The following is a 19942-nucleotide window of genomic DNA, read 5'->3' as shown; positions in this document are numbered from 1 at the left end:
CCACCAAGCCGTCTGGCTTAGTTCAGAACATGTTGGTACAGATTGGTACGATGAACTATTGCTTTTCTTTTTGTTTGCCTTTTTTTTTTTTTGCATTTGCTTGTTTTCTTCTCCTATCTTTTGTTTGTATAATCTTGAGTTTTTGAAAAATCTAAAACAGATATTTTGATACACAGAGCCTCACTGCAGGTAGCAGAATTATGTATAAAAACCCACAATAAAAATGTTATTCATTTCCATACAACAAAAGAGAAGAACTAAAGTGTGGTTTAAACTTATTAATGATGTTTCTATTAGTACAGGAATGCAAAGCTGGTCAAATGTTGTGTGTAAGCTGTAACCAGGGTTATGGCTCCGGTTAATGGCTACTGCCATATTGCTCTACCACCCAGATGTAAACAAGCACAATGGACTGATAGCATTTCGTAGTGCAGAGGTTTGGAAGTATTATGATCAGGAAAATGGAGATAAAGTCGTATATGTGTCAGATTAAACCAGCATATCAACCAGAACAATCCATTACCAGCACTTCAACGTGCAAAGAGGATTGAAGGCAGGTGGTTGTGCTGCTAACGTTAGCCACACTTGCAAAACCTATTTAACCCTGTTTACCCAAAGACGCTGTGATACCACTCGATGTGTAAAGACAACAAAGCATATCAGAACAAGAAGTACAAAAGGTATGTTTCTCTTCAACTTCAATGTGTGAGTGTTTTCTTAACTTTGGACTGGGTGACTAGTCTGTATTTAATCGATAGGGGAATTCGTTGTCAGGAACATCCACCAAAATCATTCAAACCAACCATTGTCTCTCCTGGGCTAAGGCCTTTGGAGCAATTATGAGATGTCAAACGTCCGGGACGCTAGTCTTCTTTGGTCCCGCGGGCACTTCCAAAAGTAAAAGGTCTCTTCTTTGAACCTTCACAGGAAGTACAAGCAGCACTGAAGTTCTTAAGCTACCTCTGCATCAAGCCCGGCTTTGATGAAACACTGACACCGCTGTGCTCTGAGTCTCTTTGTTTTCTGTGTATGGGAGACATCGGGACAGTACTGCGTGTCCTTGTGCTAGACCAGGTGCCAATGTCGTGCAAAGCTGTAAGAGCTTTTCATTAAGAGGCTGTTGTTGGTAATTAAGCAAACGCGAGAACAAAAGGCCGCCTCAATAGGATTGAGTTGAGACCACAATGGATGAACAAGTCTTTGACACTGAGCACTTTCTCTCTACCTGACCCAGTGATACTGATACAGCCGCTTGTTTAAGCTCCTCACTCTGTGAGCATGGACAGAGGGGGGAAAATACACTGCCACAGACACACTCCTCTAAAAAAGAGAGGCTAAAATGGCAACCAGCAGAATGTCAGACCTGCATGATAATGAGTAATGCTTTCTGTGTGATGGACTGCAAGATTCACACTACTGCAGTGTAACTGTTACTGTCAGTGCAAAGACATTTCCTGCTGAGTCTAAAGCATCAAACAAATGCTCTTTTACAGCTTCCTCGTTGGATGACTGTGCATGGATTGGACGGTTTACCAATGAATGAACAAAATTGCACATTTTAAGATATATGTTCTGCACACAGACATTTACAATCACATTTACAATTTACAATTTAAACAATCCTTCAGTATAACACCTAACCGTACTGTCTGTAAATTAAATTGTAGTTCTACCAAAAAGTGTCAGAAAGTATGAACAAAAGTTTGATAATTGTTCAGTTTGTGACTTCTGACATACCGTTGTAATGTAACGCGGGTGTACAGCGCCGATGCCCTCAAAGTTGCAGGTGAAGCTGTTGGTGTTGGCCTCTGCTGCCTCAGCTAGCAGGCTGACCTGAGTGTGGCTGTCCGTGTCATCGCAGGAAGCCCGGGTGCTTCTCTCAGAGATGGGCGTCAAGCCACCGCACAGCTCCAGCTACAGGGGGGGAAAAAAAATAATAATCCAAAATTGAAATTAGGACGATTACAAAAAAAAAGAAAACGTGTGAGTAAATTCACAAGGAGGCAAAAAACAGACTAAAGAAGGTGACCGTAAATTAGACACCCTCTTCTCCTTCCCCCACTTCTCTCTCTCTCTCTCTCTCCATCTGTGGTGTGGTCGAGCATTGTGTTCATCTCTAGGCCACATTAAAAATTCAGACAGCCTGTAACTGGATTCTCTGTACCTTGTTACTAAGCCACAGTCCACAACAAAAGGGAAAGAAATACTGTACTGCCTACATACATATAAGTATGAGTGGTGTATATCTGTAACTACAGATCTTACTGACACCATTTTGAGATAATTCTGAAAAACACTTTCTGGGTATCTACAGTTTGCTGTAAAAGAAGAAGATATCCTTTATTCATCCCATGAGGGGAAATTACTTTTACACTCTGTTATTGCGACATGCTGCACACAAATACGCTTGAATACTCGCGCATGCACAAACAGGATCCTGTGGACATGCACTAATGGAGCGATGCCAGAGTGAGGGAGCTGCTCATGACAGAGCACCTGCGCCGTTAGGGGTTCAGCGCCTTGCTCAAGGGCACCTCAGCAGTTCTCGGGAGGTGAGCTGGCACCTCTCCAGCTACCAGACCAAGTCCAGGATTGAACCGGTGACCCTTCAGTTCCCGACCCTTCAAGTCCCTACAGACTGAGCTACTGTAGCCTCTGATAATGAAGCATTTCAGAATAAAAGCCCTCATAAAGTATGGGGTTTGGAAATATGATGATGTATATGGTATAACAATAGAGATATGTCCATTGTTAGTGACTTAACAATAACATGTATAGCATTATAATCATTGCATGGATTCTTCTGGTTGTATTACACCATTGTGAGCAATGTTGAAATTCAATGAGCTGGAAGTCCTTGAAGCAGTCCTGGATTTTTCTTGTGCTCAAGTAGCCAAAAAAACCAAAACAACAACACTACTTTATTTTTACATTTTCACATTTATTTCATCATGATTTTAGGATATATTGATCTCTGGATTCTGGATGTAGATTTGCCCACCTCTGCTTGCTAGAATGAATACATTTACAGCCCTAGGAAATTTTACAATCTCAACATCTCTTTACATACTGGCAGTGGTTTGGCAACTCCAATGCGGACAGGGCCGTATCCGGTGGATTTCAGGACGTGCACTGCATAATCCAGACTGGAGCCTTCCAGGTCGGTTTCATTAACAAACATGAGCCGGTCACCGGGAAGGAGGCGACCGTCTCGATCTGCAACACCGCCGGGCACCAGGGAGCGGATTACCAGGACTGTTCTCGCGGCATCCTCGGGATCCTGAGATTGGAAATAATAAGAGAGCATCAGTTTATTGGATATATTTGGGGAATGTTTGACGAGTTAAGATATATTTTCAATGGAATCAATTCAGTCAAAGGAATGAGCAGGGCTGGGGCTTCACACAAATGTGTTTTTAAAGCTCCTGTGAGGAACTTTTCAGTTTATGTCGATTTTGGCGCCCCCTGTGGACAAATCGTAATCCTATTATCTCTACACTGATCGTGTCCTACACCTGTGTTAGTGGAGTTTTGTGTCAAGAATTCTTAACCTGCTTTGTTTAAAAAGTCAGTCCTCGTGAATCTTCTTAAGAAAATGTAAACAAAGGCTGTTTCAGCAGCTTAGTGCAAATTGCGTCACCTACCCTGCGGCTGCGTTTACAGACATTACAAATCATGTTATAGAAAGAACAAATCTAGGCTCTGATGGTTTTTTGTGCTTTTTTGAGCTCATAAAAAGGCATCAGAATTCATTTCAGTTTGCGTCATAACCAGCTAAAAATGTCTCACAGAAGTAACCCTACATGGCTTTTTACCAAGTCTATCATTATAAACTGCCAGTCTCAAATTCAAATGTGTGGTGGTTAATATGCCTCTAAGTTGTCTTAATGTTCACCCTATCTAACCCAGCAGTGATAATCTTAAAAAAAAAACAACCTTCTTACTGTCTGTTCTATTTAAAGAAAGGCTCAGGGGCACGGCTCTCACCTGGTAGTCCAGGATACTGAAGCCCAGTCCCGACTCGCCCTTCTCCAGCTCGACCACCTGGGCGTCTCTCTCCCACATGGCCAGTGGAGGTGACATCGGGGGCACACCACGCTTGGTGATGTCCTCGGCCGTAGGACAGGGAATGACACAACCCTGGTCCAGCTGGGAGGAGGAGAGAGGAGGAAGAGAGGGGAAACAGGGAAGGGGAGGGAACACCAAGAGAAGAGCACGTCAGAGGTTCAGTTCAGTTCAAATGTAGAAGTAACAAATCAAAGAAAAGTGTCTGTATTGTTTCAGAGAACAGATTAGTGCTTAATCCCCCCCCCTCCCCCCTCTTTGGTACTTCAGTCAGTGTGCCTTCACCTTGTCATTGAACTCAGCGAGCAGCTCCTTTAGCGTGAGACCGACCTCTTCGTCATCTTCCTCATCGCTGTCAGGAATAACAGGGGCTACGATTCGAGAGCACACCAGGCAGACATTCACAGGCAGCTCCTTCAGGAGGTGGACCACCTCCTTATGAGTTTCTCCAATCAAAGGGATCCCATTAATCTGCCATGAAGATACAGCATATAAAACACACATATACAAACATTAGTAATTACATGTTTTATTTATTTCCAGTGATTGCTGAGATTTAACACAGAGATGCAGGTTAACAGTTTTCACTTGAAACTATCAGTGTTTCTGTTAAAGGCAGCTAAATGTGTGCAGCATTTGAGATCAACAATAAAGTGATGACCCAAATCGTATCACAAAATATCATATCTCAGCATATTGTATTGTATCATATAGAGCCTGACCGATAAATCCGCCAGCCGATAAATCTCGGCCGATATTAGCTTATTTAGTGCCTATTGGTATCGCTTAATTTTATTGCAGATATGCGCCAATATTATTCGATTTTTCCACCAGTTCAGTTGAGTGACCATCTTGTCTTCATTATGAATCTTTTCCACAAGTGTTTGATAACGGCAATTCAGGGATCAGCCATCTGTTCCTGCAGGGGGCTATGGAGGCTCATCAGCAGCAGCCGCCTTGTTGGAAATCCTGCCTCAGCCTAACTTTCAGTCAACCTAACAACAGGCTGAGAGCTGGAGCTGAGGCGGGTTTTAAGCCTCTTGGCGAACTGTTACATCGCTCCCACCTGTCAATCATGTAAGCGACACGCCTAACTATGAATAACACATATCATTCATAAAATCAATGCGGATGTGTTATAAAAAAAATGAATCCCCCGTACAGTGTGTGCCCATGACGACAACAACTAATCAGACATATTTGTTATCTTCGTACCAGGCTGTAAACACGTTAATCTCTGCTGTAAAAACTGTTTTTTTTTTTTGCCTGTGGTGTGTATGTGACTTCCGGTGTTCCTGCAGCCAGCCTCTAGTGGACACTCAACGTACTGCAGGATTTGGAACTTTACCAATTGGCTTCATTTTTCAAAACCGGAGGCTGCCGTTTGGGATCAACACAATAATTGAGTATATCCATCTCTAAAGATCTGAGAAAACAGATCGAAGAAAGATATCGGCCGATATATCGGTATCAGATTTTTTTTCTCCCCAATATCGATATGACCATATATCAGTCGTGCCCTAGTGTCACATGTATCGTATTGTATTGTACCACATCGTATCATATTGTGCAATCCTGTATTGTACTGCATCATACTGTGTGGTGTTGCATAGTACTGCATCTTATCATACCATACAGTATCATATTGTACCTTTCCATTCAGTATGGTATTGTACAAAATCATACAGAATGGTATCATAGCATATCATATGGTACCGCATCACATCGAGCCATAGCATATAATCTTTGTTAGATAATATGGACCATTTAAGTCTCTGTGAAATCTGGTTTCTATGACCGTCTGTGTGTAGGAGAGACAGACCTAAAAGTCGATATTTTTGTGGTGTTTCAGTTTTGGGTATCATGCAGCAATTAGCCACCGGAGTACATCAAACCACAAGGAGAACAATTAAATCTGAAAGTGGCGAATAAACCGAGCGAGGCTCATTTAAATACAGCGAGGAACAATAGCTTCTCTTTGCCATCTGAAAGAGATCAGAGGGTTGAGCTGCGTTACAGATGCTGGGCTCACAGATATGCAGGGCACACGAGGCAGTATCCAGCGTCTTCTATAGAGAGAGAGCAAAAAGAGCGTACGTCGAAAAAGTTAATCAGACTGCTAATCATGATGAGTGATACGTGTGGGTGCACGAACTCGCCCCGGCGGAGGGGGAGGAGGGCGAGCTCTCACTCTACAGTATGAGAACAAATGCACAGAGGCAACACATCCTCACGCCCACCATATCATGACTGTTTGTGTTGCCTGGAGGGGAAACTTGCACACTGTACTGCCATTGAGATTGTGTCTGCAGAAAAAAAGTCTTTAACTATCTTAAATCGTTCAAAGTTTAAGTCTCAAACTGATGACTTAATTATTGTCTAACAGATAACTTCCATTGCAGGGTTACAGCCGTGCACATTTAACACTTTTAAAGAACAACCACTGCAAGTTGTTTGAATGAAAGTGCAACTGGAACTGCAGATAATCTGTTTTTTACATCTCATAGATAATTAGTCCTGCACAGATCATGGTTGGGTATCAGCAGGTCACCTCAAGTATCTGGTCTCCAGCGAAGATCTTGCCGCTTTGACCGACGGGCCCCTCGGGTAAAACGGAGCACAGGTAGTGGTGACCTGCTCGGGCCTCCAGACTGATGCCGAGGCCACTCGTCTCGGCGTAACGCTCCAGATGACACACCTTCAAAAAAGTTTTTAAAAAAAAAAAGGATGTGAGGGAAACATAGGAATAGGATAAAAGTCATATAGGGTAAGAAGGATGTGGAGTGTATTTCTAAGAAGTCAGATCAATAATCATTCCGTGTCAAATGTTCATTAAAGACGGACGTACGATGACTTCATATCGTGGCCCGACTGCATGCTGCCACCTATTCCTCAGATTTTGCTCCTCAGCTGGGGTCAATTTCACACCTGTAAAATTAGCACACACAGAGACCTCCTGACGTCACATAAACATGTACACACAAACAGGTATGCACACAGGGATAAATCACACATCCACATCCTTTCCTTAGATCAGCCAATGAAATGAGACCAACACCTCTGCATTATAAAGATATAAGACATCATAATCCTTCCTGTTGCAGAGCAGGATGTCATCCACATCTACTTAGAGAGGGGCACGCATACACACACACACACACACACACACACACACACACACACACACACACACACACACACACACACACACACACACACACACACACACGCATGCATACATTTGCAACCCACCATCTTGTGATGTCTTGGCAAACTAATGTTTTCCTGTTCATCTATTAAAGCCTCGCAGCAATCAGGGCTTATTTGGCTGTGCTCTCTAATCAAGCCTGAAAAAATCCTCGTCTAAATAAAGCCAGATATGCAGGCGGGGCGAGAGAGAGACGAATCATCTGGAATGAGCTGAATGAGTTGGATAAACACATGACTGCACAGCACTATAAATAGACTCTCATCAAAGAGCACGCTTCACTGCCACAGTGCCGTTTCCCTGAGCCCAATCAGCATATCAGACTTAAGTCCCATGATCCAGTTCCAGACTTGCGGTGCAGTATGGGAAAAAGGAGCGAGCGTACCGTTCCTGGAGTCGTGTCGGGGTCGCCTGTTGGCATATGCCGCTCGCCGGGAGATTTCACGCAGCGAGCAGATTCCTGGAAGACGGGGAAACGTGTTTGAGCAAAACATGGAAAGATCCAAACGCTCACACGCGTGCACTCGGGTTAAGGAGTATCATGATTAGAAATCCCAAGCTGACGTTTTGGAGATGAGAACATGCACAAGGTGGTTAAGTTCATCATCAGGCAAAATGAAATCAACAAAATGTTTTAATTGTAATTTGATGTATTTAAGACAGACAGTGCAGGTAGCATCTGTGGTTAATTAGTTGCAGGATGAATTCCCGTGTGAAAACGGTTAAATCATCTTTTAACTCATTTACTTCAAAAACAATCCCCTCATGATCGCAGTGAGACAATCATTTCCTTTTTTTTGGACAAAGCACCTGTCTCCTGAATCTTGTTGAGGCCCATTCTGTAGGGATTGCCCTCGTGGAAGCTGTGCGAGTGTCGGAGGGGCTGCAGCGGGGGGACGGGCGGCAGGATGTGACTCAGACGGACAGCCTTCCTCAGCAACTTCAGCCTGACCAGGGGAGCGGTCCTCCTCAGCACCTCCATGGCACGCTGCTCACTGCAGCCCTGCAGGCTCGTCCCGTCCACCTAAAAAGGAAAAAAAAAGGACAAGTGATGGTGAAGCAGGGGGTAAGAAAAAAACAACAACAAAACAAACAATCAGGAAGGAAACAGAAGCAAACTTTTTATTGATAGATTGCAAGAAATTGAGGTACTGAAAGTACAGGTAAATACAATAAAAAATCAATAGTAATCAAAATAGAACTAGAATAAAACCGAACGCACGGGTCAAGAAAGGCTGCTTCTAAAACAAAGTAAAAGTAATACTAAAGTTGTTCCCTTTCATCAGCTGAAACGGACCCTAATTGGTGAGTATGAAACGACTCCAAGCTGCACACTGTGCAGATTTCTAGTTGCAAAAAAAATCGTTACGGCTCAGCAGAGAATATATTTGAAAAAACACACAAGGTATTTGTCAACAGAGAGCACAGTTAAAAACCTTTCTCTGTTATTTAGTGGAACTCACAGCCAGAATGATGTCTCCGATGTGGATGCGTCCATCTTGATCCACCGTGCTGCCTTTCACTATGCTCTTCACTGTCACACCGGCGCTGTAGACTGAAGAGGAGATCAATCAGAGACAGGGTTAGCATTAATTGGGAAAGTGTTGCTGTAGTCACAGAAATCATGAATAATGCCTCACATAAGGAAGGTGTTATTAACAGTTTTGTTATTTCCCAAGTGGCTCACATAAACTTAGCCTGGGATGATGATAATTGGCTCATTTTTCATAAAGTTACAACTTGGTGGGTATTGTATTACCTGAGTTTAGGTCACCTATGTAGCTAGAAATGGTAAATCCCAGGCCTCGATTGTTCTTAGTGAACTGCACAGTGAACTCGTAGTCATCAATCAAGTCGTTGAGCTGGAAGAGAAGCATGGAGAGAAACGTTTAATGCACACCTTTCGGATTTATATTCTCATTAAACATCTGATATTTCATGCACACACACACACACACACACACACACCCTCAGAAACACGCGGACAAACCTTGTCGTCTAAGCTGTCCTGGCCAAGGGCGGGAGAGGAAAGGTGGTTGTCCTTGGTTACATCCCTGGCGATGAGCAGTTTCACCTTGCTACCAGCGTTTCGCAGTACCTGAGCCAGGTGGTCATTTGTGAACAAATCAAAGCGTGAACGAGTGTGTGACATGAATACAAAATGACATAAAACACGAACTCTGAATAAAGACAGCTGCCCTGGAAAGAGAGAGAATAAGCTACGTTTTGAAATGTGTCACTGAATGCACAGGAGACGTTTTCAAATCGATACAAACATTAAAATCACAAATCTGATTTTTTTTGTGTATTCTAGTCGGAGCATCTTTTTTTTTCTCTGTAGTGGCTTTTGTACAGTCTATGAGGCTGATGCTGTTGGCAAGCACACACACACACACACACACACACATAGGTGCTCTACTGAGCAGAAGTTACAACAAGTGTTTTTTTCACAAAATGGCCACAAGGGGCAATGATGAGCTCATTCAACAGAATGGTGCAATATTTTTGTTTTTCGGCGCGGCAGTTCAAAAACGACTGTGTGTGTTTGTTGGGGGGGTATAACAAGGCTAAGGTTTATTCATACATTTGCATAATGAAGGGCATGTCTGAGTTGATTGACAGGTGGGTGCGTTGTATCTTTAAGGCCCGCCTCAGCTCGAATGTTTTGCCTGTTACTCAGTTGATCGTAAGTTGGAATAGCACTTCCAATATGGAATATTTGGGCTTTGAAAATTCCTCTTCAGTGACGTCACTGAGACTATGAACACTTTTTTATTAATTCTATGTATTTCATTTGACAAAAGAGAAGACTCTAACCAGTCACACTCACAAATCACCTCTGCTTCTCTGAACTGTTCTGTGGAAGTAACTGAGCTTTCAAAGGATTAAAGCAGTAACGTTTACACTGTGAACCCTAATGATGCATTACCATTATGGACGTGGAAACCATCTGGACTTATCTTTCACTTTTGACAATTTTGACAAACAACACCTCACCTGTGCGACCTGCTCGCTGTTCATGCCCGCCAGATCTGTATCTCCAATACGCAAGATCTGATCCCCGCTCCGCAGACGCTTATCCTGAAGAACATGGAAAACATTCAGTGTGACCTGACTCTTGTTTCATTTGTGTTTCTACCCTATATTTAAGGGACAGACATTCTGTATAAGTGGAATCAAACTTTTTAGTCTAACTTAAATTCTGAGATTTTTTTTTTTACCAGCTTTTCACAGTTAAGGTGTGTGGGTGGAGGATTTACCCGTCCAGCAGCTCCACCAGGAAGGATCGTCTTGACCATGACCCCTGTGCTGCGCCCTCCAATGATGCCAAAACCGAGACCTTTCCCGTCGTTGATCAGCTCGATCATTTCCACATGACGCTTCTGACTCGGCAAGCAAGCACAATAAAAGAAAATCAATCGTTACAAAAACCGATTTAACAGCATAAACAGAGCGAACTCACGCTGTGTTACACATGTTTCATCTACATCCACAGCTCCACAGTCACTCTGTACCTCATGGGCGATAGCAGACAGGTTTCTCCCCATGGACATGGTGCGGGAGATCCTGGGCGGCGTGCAGTACTAAAAAAAAGAAACGCCATGTGTAAAACAAAGGCAAACCTGAAGTGACACTGAGTTAGCCGAGCAGCCTGTTACGATCAAATGAAACCCTGAGACGATATAATATCCAACTGTGCTTCAGTTTGACAATGAAATCTTATACTCTCAAATGTAAAACGTGACATTTAGAACAGCAATGGGTCATATTTAACAGCCGAGAGAAACTGGGTTGGTCCACGGAAGGAGGAGAATAAATCACTCCTTGTTACGACAATCTTCTAAAACGATCCTTTATTTTATGACGCATGTTTTACACACCTGCGATTCAGTTTGAATGCAGTTTTCTTGGTAGAAGTCCGAGAAGGCCAGATCCTGCGAGTCCAGAGAGGAGATGCTGCTGTCCTTGTGGTGGGACCTGGCAGTGCTGGGCCGTCGGTTCTCCATGGCCCACGTGTAGGAGTCACTGTGGCTCAGGGTTTTCAGGCTCAGCGTCGGGCCCTGGCAGGGGCCGCAGTTCATGGAAACCGATTTGGAAACCGCCTTCGCCTGGATGGCCTGACAGAGCAGTAAGGGGATGGGAGAGATAGTGATGGGGGGGAGAAGGAGTGTAAAAAAAAATTGAGGGGATGTAAGTAAAAGAGATTGATTGGTTGGGATGGAGAAAACAGACAAGTGAGAGGAGGGTCGAAAGGATGCAAGGAGGGGGGAGATAAAGAGATGGGGAAATGGATTGATAGAGAGGTGGAGACATTAATTGAAGAAGGGAGATATGGAGACAAGGAGGAATAGGATGAGGGTGAGAGAGTGATGGAGGGAAATGGAAAGGATAAAGAAATTGGAAAAAAAGAGGGGGCATGTGAGACAATGAGGAAAGATGTGAGAGGGAGCGAGGAGAGAGAGAGAGAGGGGAGAGTAAATGTGTGTTAGCCGAAAGAAAAGAAAGTACAGAAAGATAGCTTTAAAACGGAGCAGGGAGGGAGAAGATAGCAGAGCAGGAACACGAGGATCTGAGATAAAACGCTTTCTGTTCAATACCCCCCCTAAAACCCACAAAAACTGATCCCTTTTGTCTTATAAGGTTTTTTCCCCCCTGGTTTGAAGGCGTGGAAAGCGAAAGTCTCAGAAGGTGTTTAGTTCTGATCCGTGTGCTTTTCAATTCGTACAACTTTGACACCTGTTAAAATAGCAGTAGTGGAATAAAAAGACAAGAGCACTATCAAAATACTAATGAGCAAAAATGCACACTCCTTTGATTTGCAGACTTATATTTAATGCACAAAAGGAAAGAAAAAAAACTTTGTGGATTTTTATTACAACTCATGAAAACTTTTTGCCAGAGTCTTGCGCTGGTAAAAAAACAAAACAAATCCAGGAGCGGTTCCTATAATCCAGTGCCGTGTATTCCTGGAATGCAGAGGCGCTGAATGACTCCAGGCTCACACATTCAGCTAATGTAATAATGCAGATCTGTGGTGCTTTTGGGGTTTAGCCTATTACAGCACGGCAACAACAGACTTACAAAGCCACTGGTTACCGCAAACAAACAGGTTAAATACCCTGATGGTGACCATATTTGTCTCGGCACCATGCGCACAGATAATGTACATGTGTTATAGGATTGTCATGGAGCACATAAGTCATTGTTTGGGCGCCGTTCATAAGCCGCCGCAGGTTGCCAAATCCGGGCGACCATATTGCCTACACAAATTATGGGCAAAGTTACAGATGACTTCTGCAAAACTCCCCCAGACGTGATGCGTTGCCACCCCCTCTCCCTCTCTCTAACTCGATCTCTCTCTCTCTCTCTTTCTCAGGGCTTTAGTGATAAGCTTAGGTAAGCTGATTACTCATCCAGTTTGGTTCCCGCGCTCAGTATTTTGGGAGCGATTCCGGCTCCTTTCGCCACCATTCAATGTACACCCGAAACGCCCACGCGCTCACACTCAGGCTGTACCTTCGCCGGGGGCTTCTGCTGAGCTTGCTGTAAGCTGAGGATGTGATGGAACAGGGGGCTCTGCAGGACCGTCTTCAGCAGGGAGAGCTTCTCCTGCGCGGGGGCCTCGCCTCTCTCCTTCAGTTTGGCCTGCAGCCTCTCCACAGCCTCCAAGGCACGCTGAGCATCTGCAGGGAGAGGGCGTGTATATCATTTGTGACATTCAGAATCAGCATTTCTCCCGTTTTGCCTTCTACATGGCGTAGCTAACTACTGGGGGCAGACCATGACACAAAACCCCAGACCTTTCAAAATAGCGTTTAAAAAAAACATCAAAAACTCAACTGGGACCGACGGAGGAAATCAAGGACGTTTTCTGAAGTCTTGCAAAGTGCATTTTTTGCAAAAAAAAACCCCACAACATCTATCATTTGAATCCAATATAGCAGCCTCTGTCAGAACTGATCCACAGTCTGATAAGTATAAAAAAAAACAATCTGTGTTTTGGAGGTTTAAGCGAATAGGATTTGAATTCAAATATCCCTGAACTATGGCTTCTGGAGAGAGTTTTTTCAGTTTCATATTTTCTTTTTTTTTTTCTTTTTTTTTAAATGTTTTCATATTCCTGTCCTTTTTTCAATTTCTGGGCAAAGCTACTGACTTCCCCGCTTGCAAAACCTTGAGTTCACCCGTGGTCAACCCTGAAGCAAAATGTTCCTTTTTGCAGGCAGGCAAAGACTTAATCAGGAAATTATGAAGATAGTGCTAAATGAGGATGTGATGTCCAATGTGCAGCACTTAAAAGCAAAGGCTACATCTCCGAGGTTGCGTCAGGACACACTGCCCTTGTTTATTTAGTGGAGCAGCCGCTAATGAGCGCAAGCCACAGTCGCAGTAATTGTATGTGGCAGAGGGTCACGACCTTGTAAACTCTTCACCACAAAGTTTTTGCCCATCGACCAGACTGCGAGTGCTCTGCCACCTGCACATGTCGCTCTCTCCCCCCCCCCCCACCCCCCCACCCCCTCCTCCTGTCTGGCCGCAGCTGCCATTGCCGGACACATTAATTGTTAAGCCTCTGATGATGGTGGTGACAGAGAGTCTAAGTGAGGTAAGGGAGAGTCTAACTGAGGTTACTGGAACATATCAGGCTTTAAGCAAGTCGACACATCGGCCCGCTCGCTGAACACACTTACCCATGATCTCCATCATAGTCTGACGGCTTGTTCAGCTGAAGTGTTCTCGTTTGGGACTTCTTTTTTTGTTGTTGTTGTTTGTTTCAGTTAAATGTCATTCTTCTCCGTTCGGCACCTGCAACAAGAAAAAAACAAACAAAAAAAACCAGGAGATTTCTGATTTAATGTGACCTTTTAAAGCGTTTACTCACTTTTCTCTGACAGTGTATCTGCAGAAATTGACACCATATTTGTTGACTAAACATAACCAGGGTGAAGTTTCTCCTTTAAAACACTTATCTTAATTATTTCAACAAAACACATTGTGCACAACACAGCAACATGTGATATTTAACATCTGTTCTGCAGCATGCATCATTTAACCTCTACATCCTCTCTCTTCCGAGGCCTTGGCCGTGGTTGTTTGCAAGCACCTTGCTTGTGGACTTAAGCTCTTTAGGGCAGGATTTAAATCTTCTCCAAAAGGCTTTATCAGCCACTGATGATAATTAGCAGCGACACATGGCCTCCAGACCATTTCTGACGACTAGAGGGGGAAGCCTGTAAAGCATCAAAGCATGATGCCAATGACATGATTTGATTTGCAAAACGATGGAGCTGGAAATGACAGCGTCTCATCTGAAATCTAATAAGAAGCCTTTGATAGGTATAGCACTCCTTATATGCCCTTCACGGCAGCCTAATGAAATCTATATGTTATACCTGTTGATGTTAAAGCGATAGTGACTGCTGCAGAATAAAAAAAAAAACATCATTACAGATAAATGATTTACAGTAATTACAGAGCCCCATTAGCAACTAATTTGATATGTAATGTGGAAGGCAGATTGTTAATTCCTTTAAAAATGACCGGGGCGCATTAGAGCTATTACTGTGACGAACAGACGGACATCATGGACAGCTCAGAAGCGCTCGCAGTAAAGCCTCATCTCACCTCCATTGCAGCGCCGGTGGGCTATCAACAGGTCCCCCACCGCCCCCCCCCCACCCACCCACTTCAGCTCCAAGCACAGCACCATCCACCGTCTCCAACAGTCCGCAGGGGAAGTTTACGTGCGCCGAATACCGAGAATGACAGCCTCCTGACGGGACAAGTCATAGCAGCTTATCGAAAGGTCGGCAACATATCAAGAAGCAAGCTGTGCGCTTTATTTTTCCAGCATTGTGTCCGCGGCTTGTGAGCGCTCCGTGCAAGTGCGCATGTCACGCAGTGATCTTCAGGGACAGAGGGTTCATCCCCCTTATGGGAAAAGGAACTAGCCTCAGATAATCCTGTAACACACAAATGTCAAGAGAAAGGCTGTCAATAACTCTTTATTATGAATATCAGAGTGGCAGCAAAACAAAAGTCAACAAGTCAACAAGGCCAACGATCTCTGGCGAGAATACGTCAGCAGAGAAAAACATGTAAAAAAAAAAAATCACAACATAATGCTTTTTATTCTACTTTTTCTTTTAAAGAAATAAAACAGTGACATTTAGGCTAATGTTAAGAAGTTTTAGTTAATTTCCCCCCTTTTATTTTTGAAGCTATTTTGACCAGGTTAACGTGTTTGGTGACGTCATTTCCAACAATATTTATCTTTATTGGCCGTATTTGTCACTTATTGCATGATCCATATTTTGGTAAAATGTAGAGGGTTCAAAGCACGACTGGCTTAACTGTTGAAATGAAGGAAAATTATACATTTGTTCTACAAAAATAGTGGAATGGAAAATATTAATCTCGAATTTATTAATTTTGTATGGGAAGTATCACATCCACATAAAAAACATACCTTAAATTCAGGAATTCAGAATAGAAATGGATCACTTTATTCAACCATTACATGGACTGAAATACAGAAAAGCAGAGACAACATTGGACAGTTGTTAAAAAATCTAAAAATAGTACTTTAATTTGTTTTTTTGATACCCCTATGTAAAGTTATAGTTTACCTCTTTCTTATTTTTTGTTTGTATGTGCTTGTCTCTTGTGGTATTTCGTTTTATATACGTGATGTCCCTTTATCTAAGAAAATAAAATAATTAAAAAAAATCGCGGATATCCTTTTTGACTGTCATCCCCGGAGCACCCGTACCTTGACGTGCATCAGAATCGATCAGAATCAGAATAGTGGCGAACGAGTTCTCGCGATAGAAAGTCAGCTTTACCCCTTTCCCAGTTATCCTCGCTTATCTCAAAAACTATCTCTGTGTCAACTTGACTGGTTCAATGTGAGCAGGTAAAATGCATTTAAGGTTTTCTTTAGATTACGTTAGTCTTATCTGGTGTAGTAAAAAAAAAAAAAAAAAAACCAAAACACTCCCCCTTTTTATGCACCAAGCAGCTTAAAATGAAATGATCTGCTGGCGAAGTGTCGTCCTGATATTCACAGCAGTTATTTTGTCATTTCTTCTCGGTTCTCTTGGGGGTTTCTGTGAGCGCCTCCTAGTGGCCATTCAGGGCATTGTGGGTACACGGGGGAGGCGGCAACAAAATACATAAACTATTTGTTTTGCCTTGTATTCTTGTGTTGCCTGGCTATGGATTATATTAGGTTTACAATTATTATATTATTATATTATATTAGGTCACAATTAATCCCCACCAAAATACATTAAAGTGATCTTCATTAGCCTATAAATAAACAAAAATAAATACAAATTCATGGCTATAATTAGGTGAAAATATTTCTAAAATTTTTCTGAGGTCCATTGAAACTAAAACACATTTTATTCGCCATTTTTCTTTCTTGTCAAATTTAGCTGAGAATGGTACGTAACAGTACAACTTGTCACCTAAAGGTGCCATATAGCAGCTGTTTGCCAGTTCATGGCTTGCACCTCTCAGTTAGGAGCCTCTCTTGTGTAAATCATATGCAGTGAGGGGTCTAATGGGGCTTATGGAAATGACTTGCCGTTGAAACTATGGGCGCCCCTGTGTGCTTTCTCACGGCAGGTGGAGCCCTCGGTCCAGAGATTTGGGAGCCAGATCCAGTTCCGTGTTTTCCACCAGACACCCCCCACACACTTCATCTCTCCCTCTTTCCTCTCTCTGCATCCCCCAGGCTGGAATCATCACCCCCCCCCCCCCCACCCCCCTCCTCCTCCTCCCCAGCACCTCCTTCCACCCTCGGCTCCCCGCCCGCCTTGCAAACGCGACGCTCCTCTCGCCGGGCTGCGCTCGATCAACCGAGCATCCACCGCGCCTCCAAATTGGTTTGTCATTTCTTGACCCTTCTCTCTCTCTCTCTCTCTCTCTCTCTCTCGCTCTCTCGCTCGCACCGTGTTGACCACGCTCCTCTGCTCCGCTGCGCCCTGCGTCTGTGGACTTCAGCAGAAGTCAGTAAGAACATAGAGGCAGCCGACAAAGATAAAGAGAGAGAGAGGAAGGAGAGGGAGGGAGTGAAGGATACAGACTGACGGATAGAGAGAGAGAGAGAGAGAGAGAGAGCGATACGCCTCTGTCCTCCTCCAGCACTTCACTGGACTTAGTGCATTTGGAAGGACATGTTACATCCTCCCGTGTGAGCGCTCATCGGGATACTAAGCACGCAGCTATTGGTTTATTACACCTCCATCCCCAATTTTTTACCCACGTCTTTTCTTTTCTTTTTTTTTTTGTTGCGGCTCCAGGAAGAAACCACAGACACGGAGTGGAGGCGCCAAACCCAGTGAATTTATTCATCGACAGGAATTTTCTAAAACAAGATCTACGCCGTTTTGGGACTGTATAAAAGAGCGCAGAAAGGGTTATTCCTGACTCCTCTGTGCGCTGGATGTGTATATGTATATGCGCCTACATCGCTGCGACTGCTGATACGGTAAGGATCCGCTCTTTTCTTTTTTTTTTTCTCCCCCTGCACACATGATGTTGATGTTTTCTTTTTTTTTGTTGTTGCACCTTTCGGTTATGTGTCAACCTGTGTCTGCCTCTGACACTGCCCCTGAAAGCCATATAACAGCGCTGACTTTGGTTCTCACGGATGCCCATGGGAATGTGGCCTGCCATTATTTCACTTAAGGGGGGGGGGGGGGGGGGACGCGGAAACTGGCCCTAATGGACGAGGGGGATAAAATGTAATACAAGGTTTGGTATTTGCACACATGATGGTCCAGTGACTTGTGGCTTGTATGGGCGTCGCTCGGATGTGAAATGTCGCCCAGGCAAAAAAAAATAAATAAATGAGAAATACTTACCTATTACCTCCCGGGCAAATAATCAATAAGATCACATTATCCCGTGGCCAAAGGTGTACACATAATTATTATTCTGGAGCCGCGTATCCATCCTCACTGCAGGGCGCAATGCTTTTTGCCTGGATTGGATGACAGATACACGGAGTGCTCACCTCCTCAGGTTTTTTTTTTTTTTTTTTTGGGGTCCTATTTTACGTCGCTGTCATTGGAGCATATAGGAATGCAGTTCGCCTATTTTGGGGCTGTGCGGGGTTGTCAGCCGCAGTCTGAGTAAAATCCAGCCACTCTGAAAGAAAAGGAGCATCTAGCAGGCCAGTGCACCCCCCCCCCCCCCCCCCCAGGATACGTCAATCATGCGGCTCCAGGAGTGAAAGCTATAGGCTCTTATTTACTGAAGAGGTGACCAGATGACCTTGATGTGCAGATGAAAACGAAACTGAAGGTTGCGCAATTCTGTGATCTTGACCTAAACTGAAAAAAAAAACAGGTCCCTGCTTTAGCTATGCGCTATACCATTAGATGTTCAGTGTGCTCTGTGCAATAAGCCTCAGTGGCATCATCCTTTGTGCTCCATTTATATACTGAACTGTATGTTTCGTCAAAAGTGGTCAGACTCTGTAATAAATGCCCCAAAGAGCCCCTCAATAATCATTAGCTGTGTGTCTGAAGGCTGCGAACTCGGAATACTCTCAGCGTCCAAGAGGCTGTAGCAGCAGCAGTAGGTGCTGTGTGCAAACTCAGTGTAGCTCTCATTGTACAGTGTGTGGTATTAAAGGGTGGATGTGGGCTCTGCAGGTTTGGAGTGGTTGACAAGATGTTGACTCATCTGTCAGTGCTGCACTTAAGAAGAATGTCTCAGAGGAATCCACGGAGCAGGTGGGAAAAAAAAAAACTGGTCAATGTAGGCAGTTATCTGTAAGTTTGTGTTGGAGATTTTTGTACATTGACTTGCTTGGCTGCCATTTCAGCAGCATCTGTTAAAGCACAGGCCGGTCTCCAAGGAGATTATTATGTTTGTGGATGAGATGAATATCACTAAATCATCTGTCATCAGTGCATCTGTCCGTCTCCCAAGTGCTCCTCGAGTTTCCTGCTTCTATATTTAAAATTGATTAGTTGTTTTAAATGTTTGAGAAAGACATAACTTATTGCATTTTGCCGTCCAAAAGCTGTAGTTTCTGCTGTAGGTGCCTGACGAGTTGTTTATCTGTTTTTTAACAGTGGAGAAAATGTTGCCAAAAAAAAAGTATTTGTGCCTCCGTGTCCAAACTTGCAGCAGCAACAGTGGGTGTGTTTTTTTTTTTTTTGTTTGCTTTTCCCTTTTCTGACAGGCTCTCTGGAGAGCCACAGACTGTTTGTCAGACATCGCACCATGAACGCATGGCGTTTTCAAAGATCATCCCGGGTCACATAAAGTTATGACACCCACACAGCGGTGACATCATCGCAGCACCTAAAGCTGTGTAATGTGCAACGGCAGCAATCAGGCGTTCTGCTGACTGTAGGTCTCTCTGTCCGACTTGAATTAGGTCACTGATTCATTTCACTTGTTTATGATGCACAGGGAAGACATAGCTCCTTGTTGCGGTGGGGGGGGGGGGTACAGAGATCACGTTGTGAGGGGCCGTGCTAATTCGGATTGTTCTGCTTGATTGACCCACGGTTGACTTTCTGGCTCAGAGCTGCACACGTAACAAAATATTTGCCTAAGATTCTGATGGCTCCAGAAACTTAATCCCACCCTGTAATGGAAGCAGCATGCGGGTTAAATAAGAGATCATATGTTCAACATCTT

General features: G+C 43.8%; 2 protein-coding genes across 3 annotated transcripts in view; one reads left to right on the top strand and one right to left on the bottom strand.

Moving 5' to 3' along the window:
- si:dkey-92j12.5 (multiple PDZ domain protein) overlaps positions 1–15238 on the bottom strand; it is a 49340-nt gene extending 34102 nt beyond the window's left edge. For both annotated transcript variants that reach the window (XM_065959112.1, XM_065959119.1), the window contains exons 1-18: positions 14900–15238; positions 13966–14080; positions 12791–12957; positions 11155–11391; positions 10789–10857; positions 10534–10656; positions 10271–10354; positions 9264–9371; positions 9033–9135; positions 8737–8828; positions 8084–8297; positions 7659–7733; positions 6914–6993; positions 6617–6763; positions 4351–4536; positions 3988–4149; positions 3071–3280; positions 1738–1914 (exon numbers count right to left, since the gene is read on the bottom strand). In XM_065959112.1, coding sequence (XP_065815184.1) covers positions 1738–1914; positions 3071–3280; positions 3988–4149; positions 4351–4536; positions 6617–6763; positions 6914–6993; positions 7659–7733; positions 8084–8297; positions 8737–8828; positions 9033–9135; positions 9264–9371; positions 10271–10354; positions 10534–10656; positions 10789–10857; positions 11155–11391; positions 12791–12957; positions 13966–13981 — 2250 coding nt within the window. In that variant the 5' untranslated portion in view covers positions 13982–14080; positions 14900–15238. The remainder of the gene's footprint in view (positions 1–1737; positions 1915–3070; positions 3281–3987; positions 4150–4350; positions 4537–6616; positions 6764–6913; positions 6994–7658; positions 7734–8083; positions 8298–8736; positions 8829–9032; positions 9136–9263; positions 9372–10270; positions 10355–10533; positions 10657–10788; positions 10858–11154; positions 11392–12790; positions 12958–13965; positions 14081–14899) is intronic.
- A 1865-nt stretch (positions 15239–17103) lies between these two features.
- adgrl3.1 (adhesion G protein-coupled receptor L3.1) overlaps positions 17104–19942 on the top strand; it is a 170052-nt gene continuing 167213 nt past the window's right edge. Inside the window, exon 1 of the mRNA XM_065959108.1 lies at positions 17104–17771. The gene's annotated coding sequence lies outside the window, so the exon portion shown is untranslated. The remainder of the gene's footprint in view (positions 17772–19942) is intronic.

This window comes from Labrus bergylta, chromosome 1, assembly GCF_963930695.1.
Source record: "Labrus bergylta chromosome 1, fLabBer1.1, whole genome shotgun sequence".
Lineage (NCBI taxonomy): Eukaryota > Metazoa > Chordata > Actinopteri > Labriformes > Labridae > Labrus > Labrus bergylta.
This window is presented reverse-complemented; position numbering and strand designations above follow the sequence as displayed.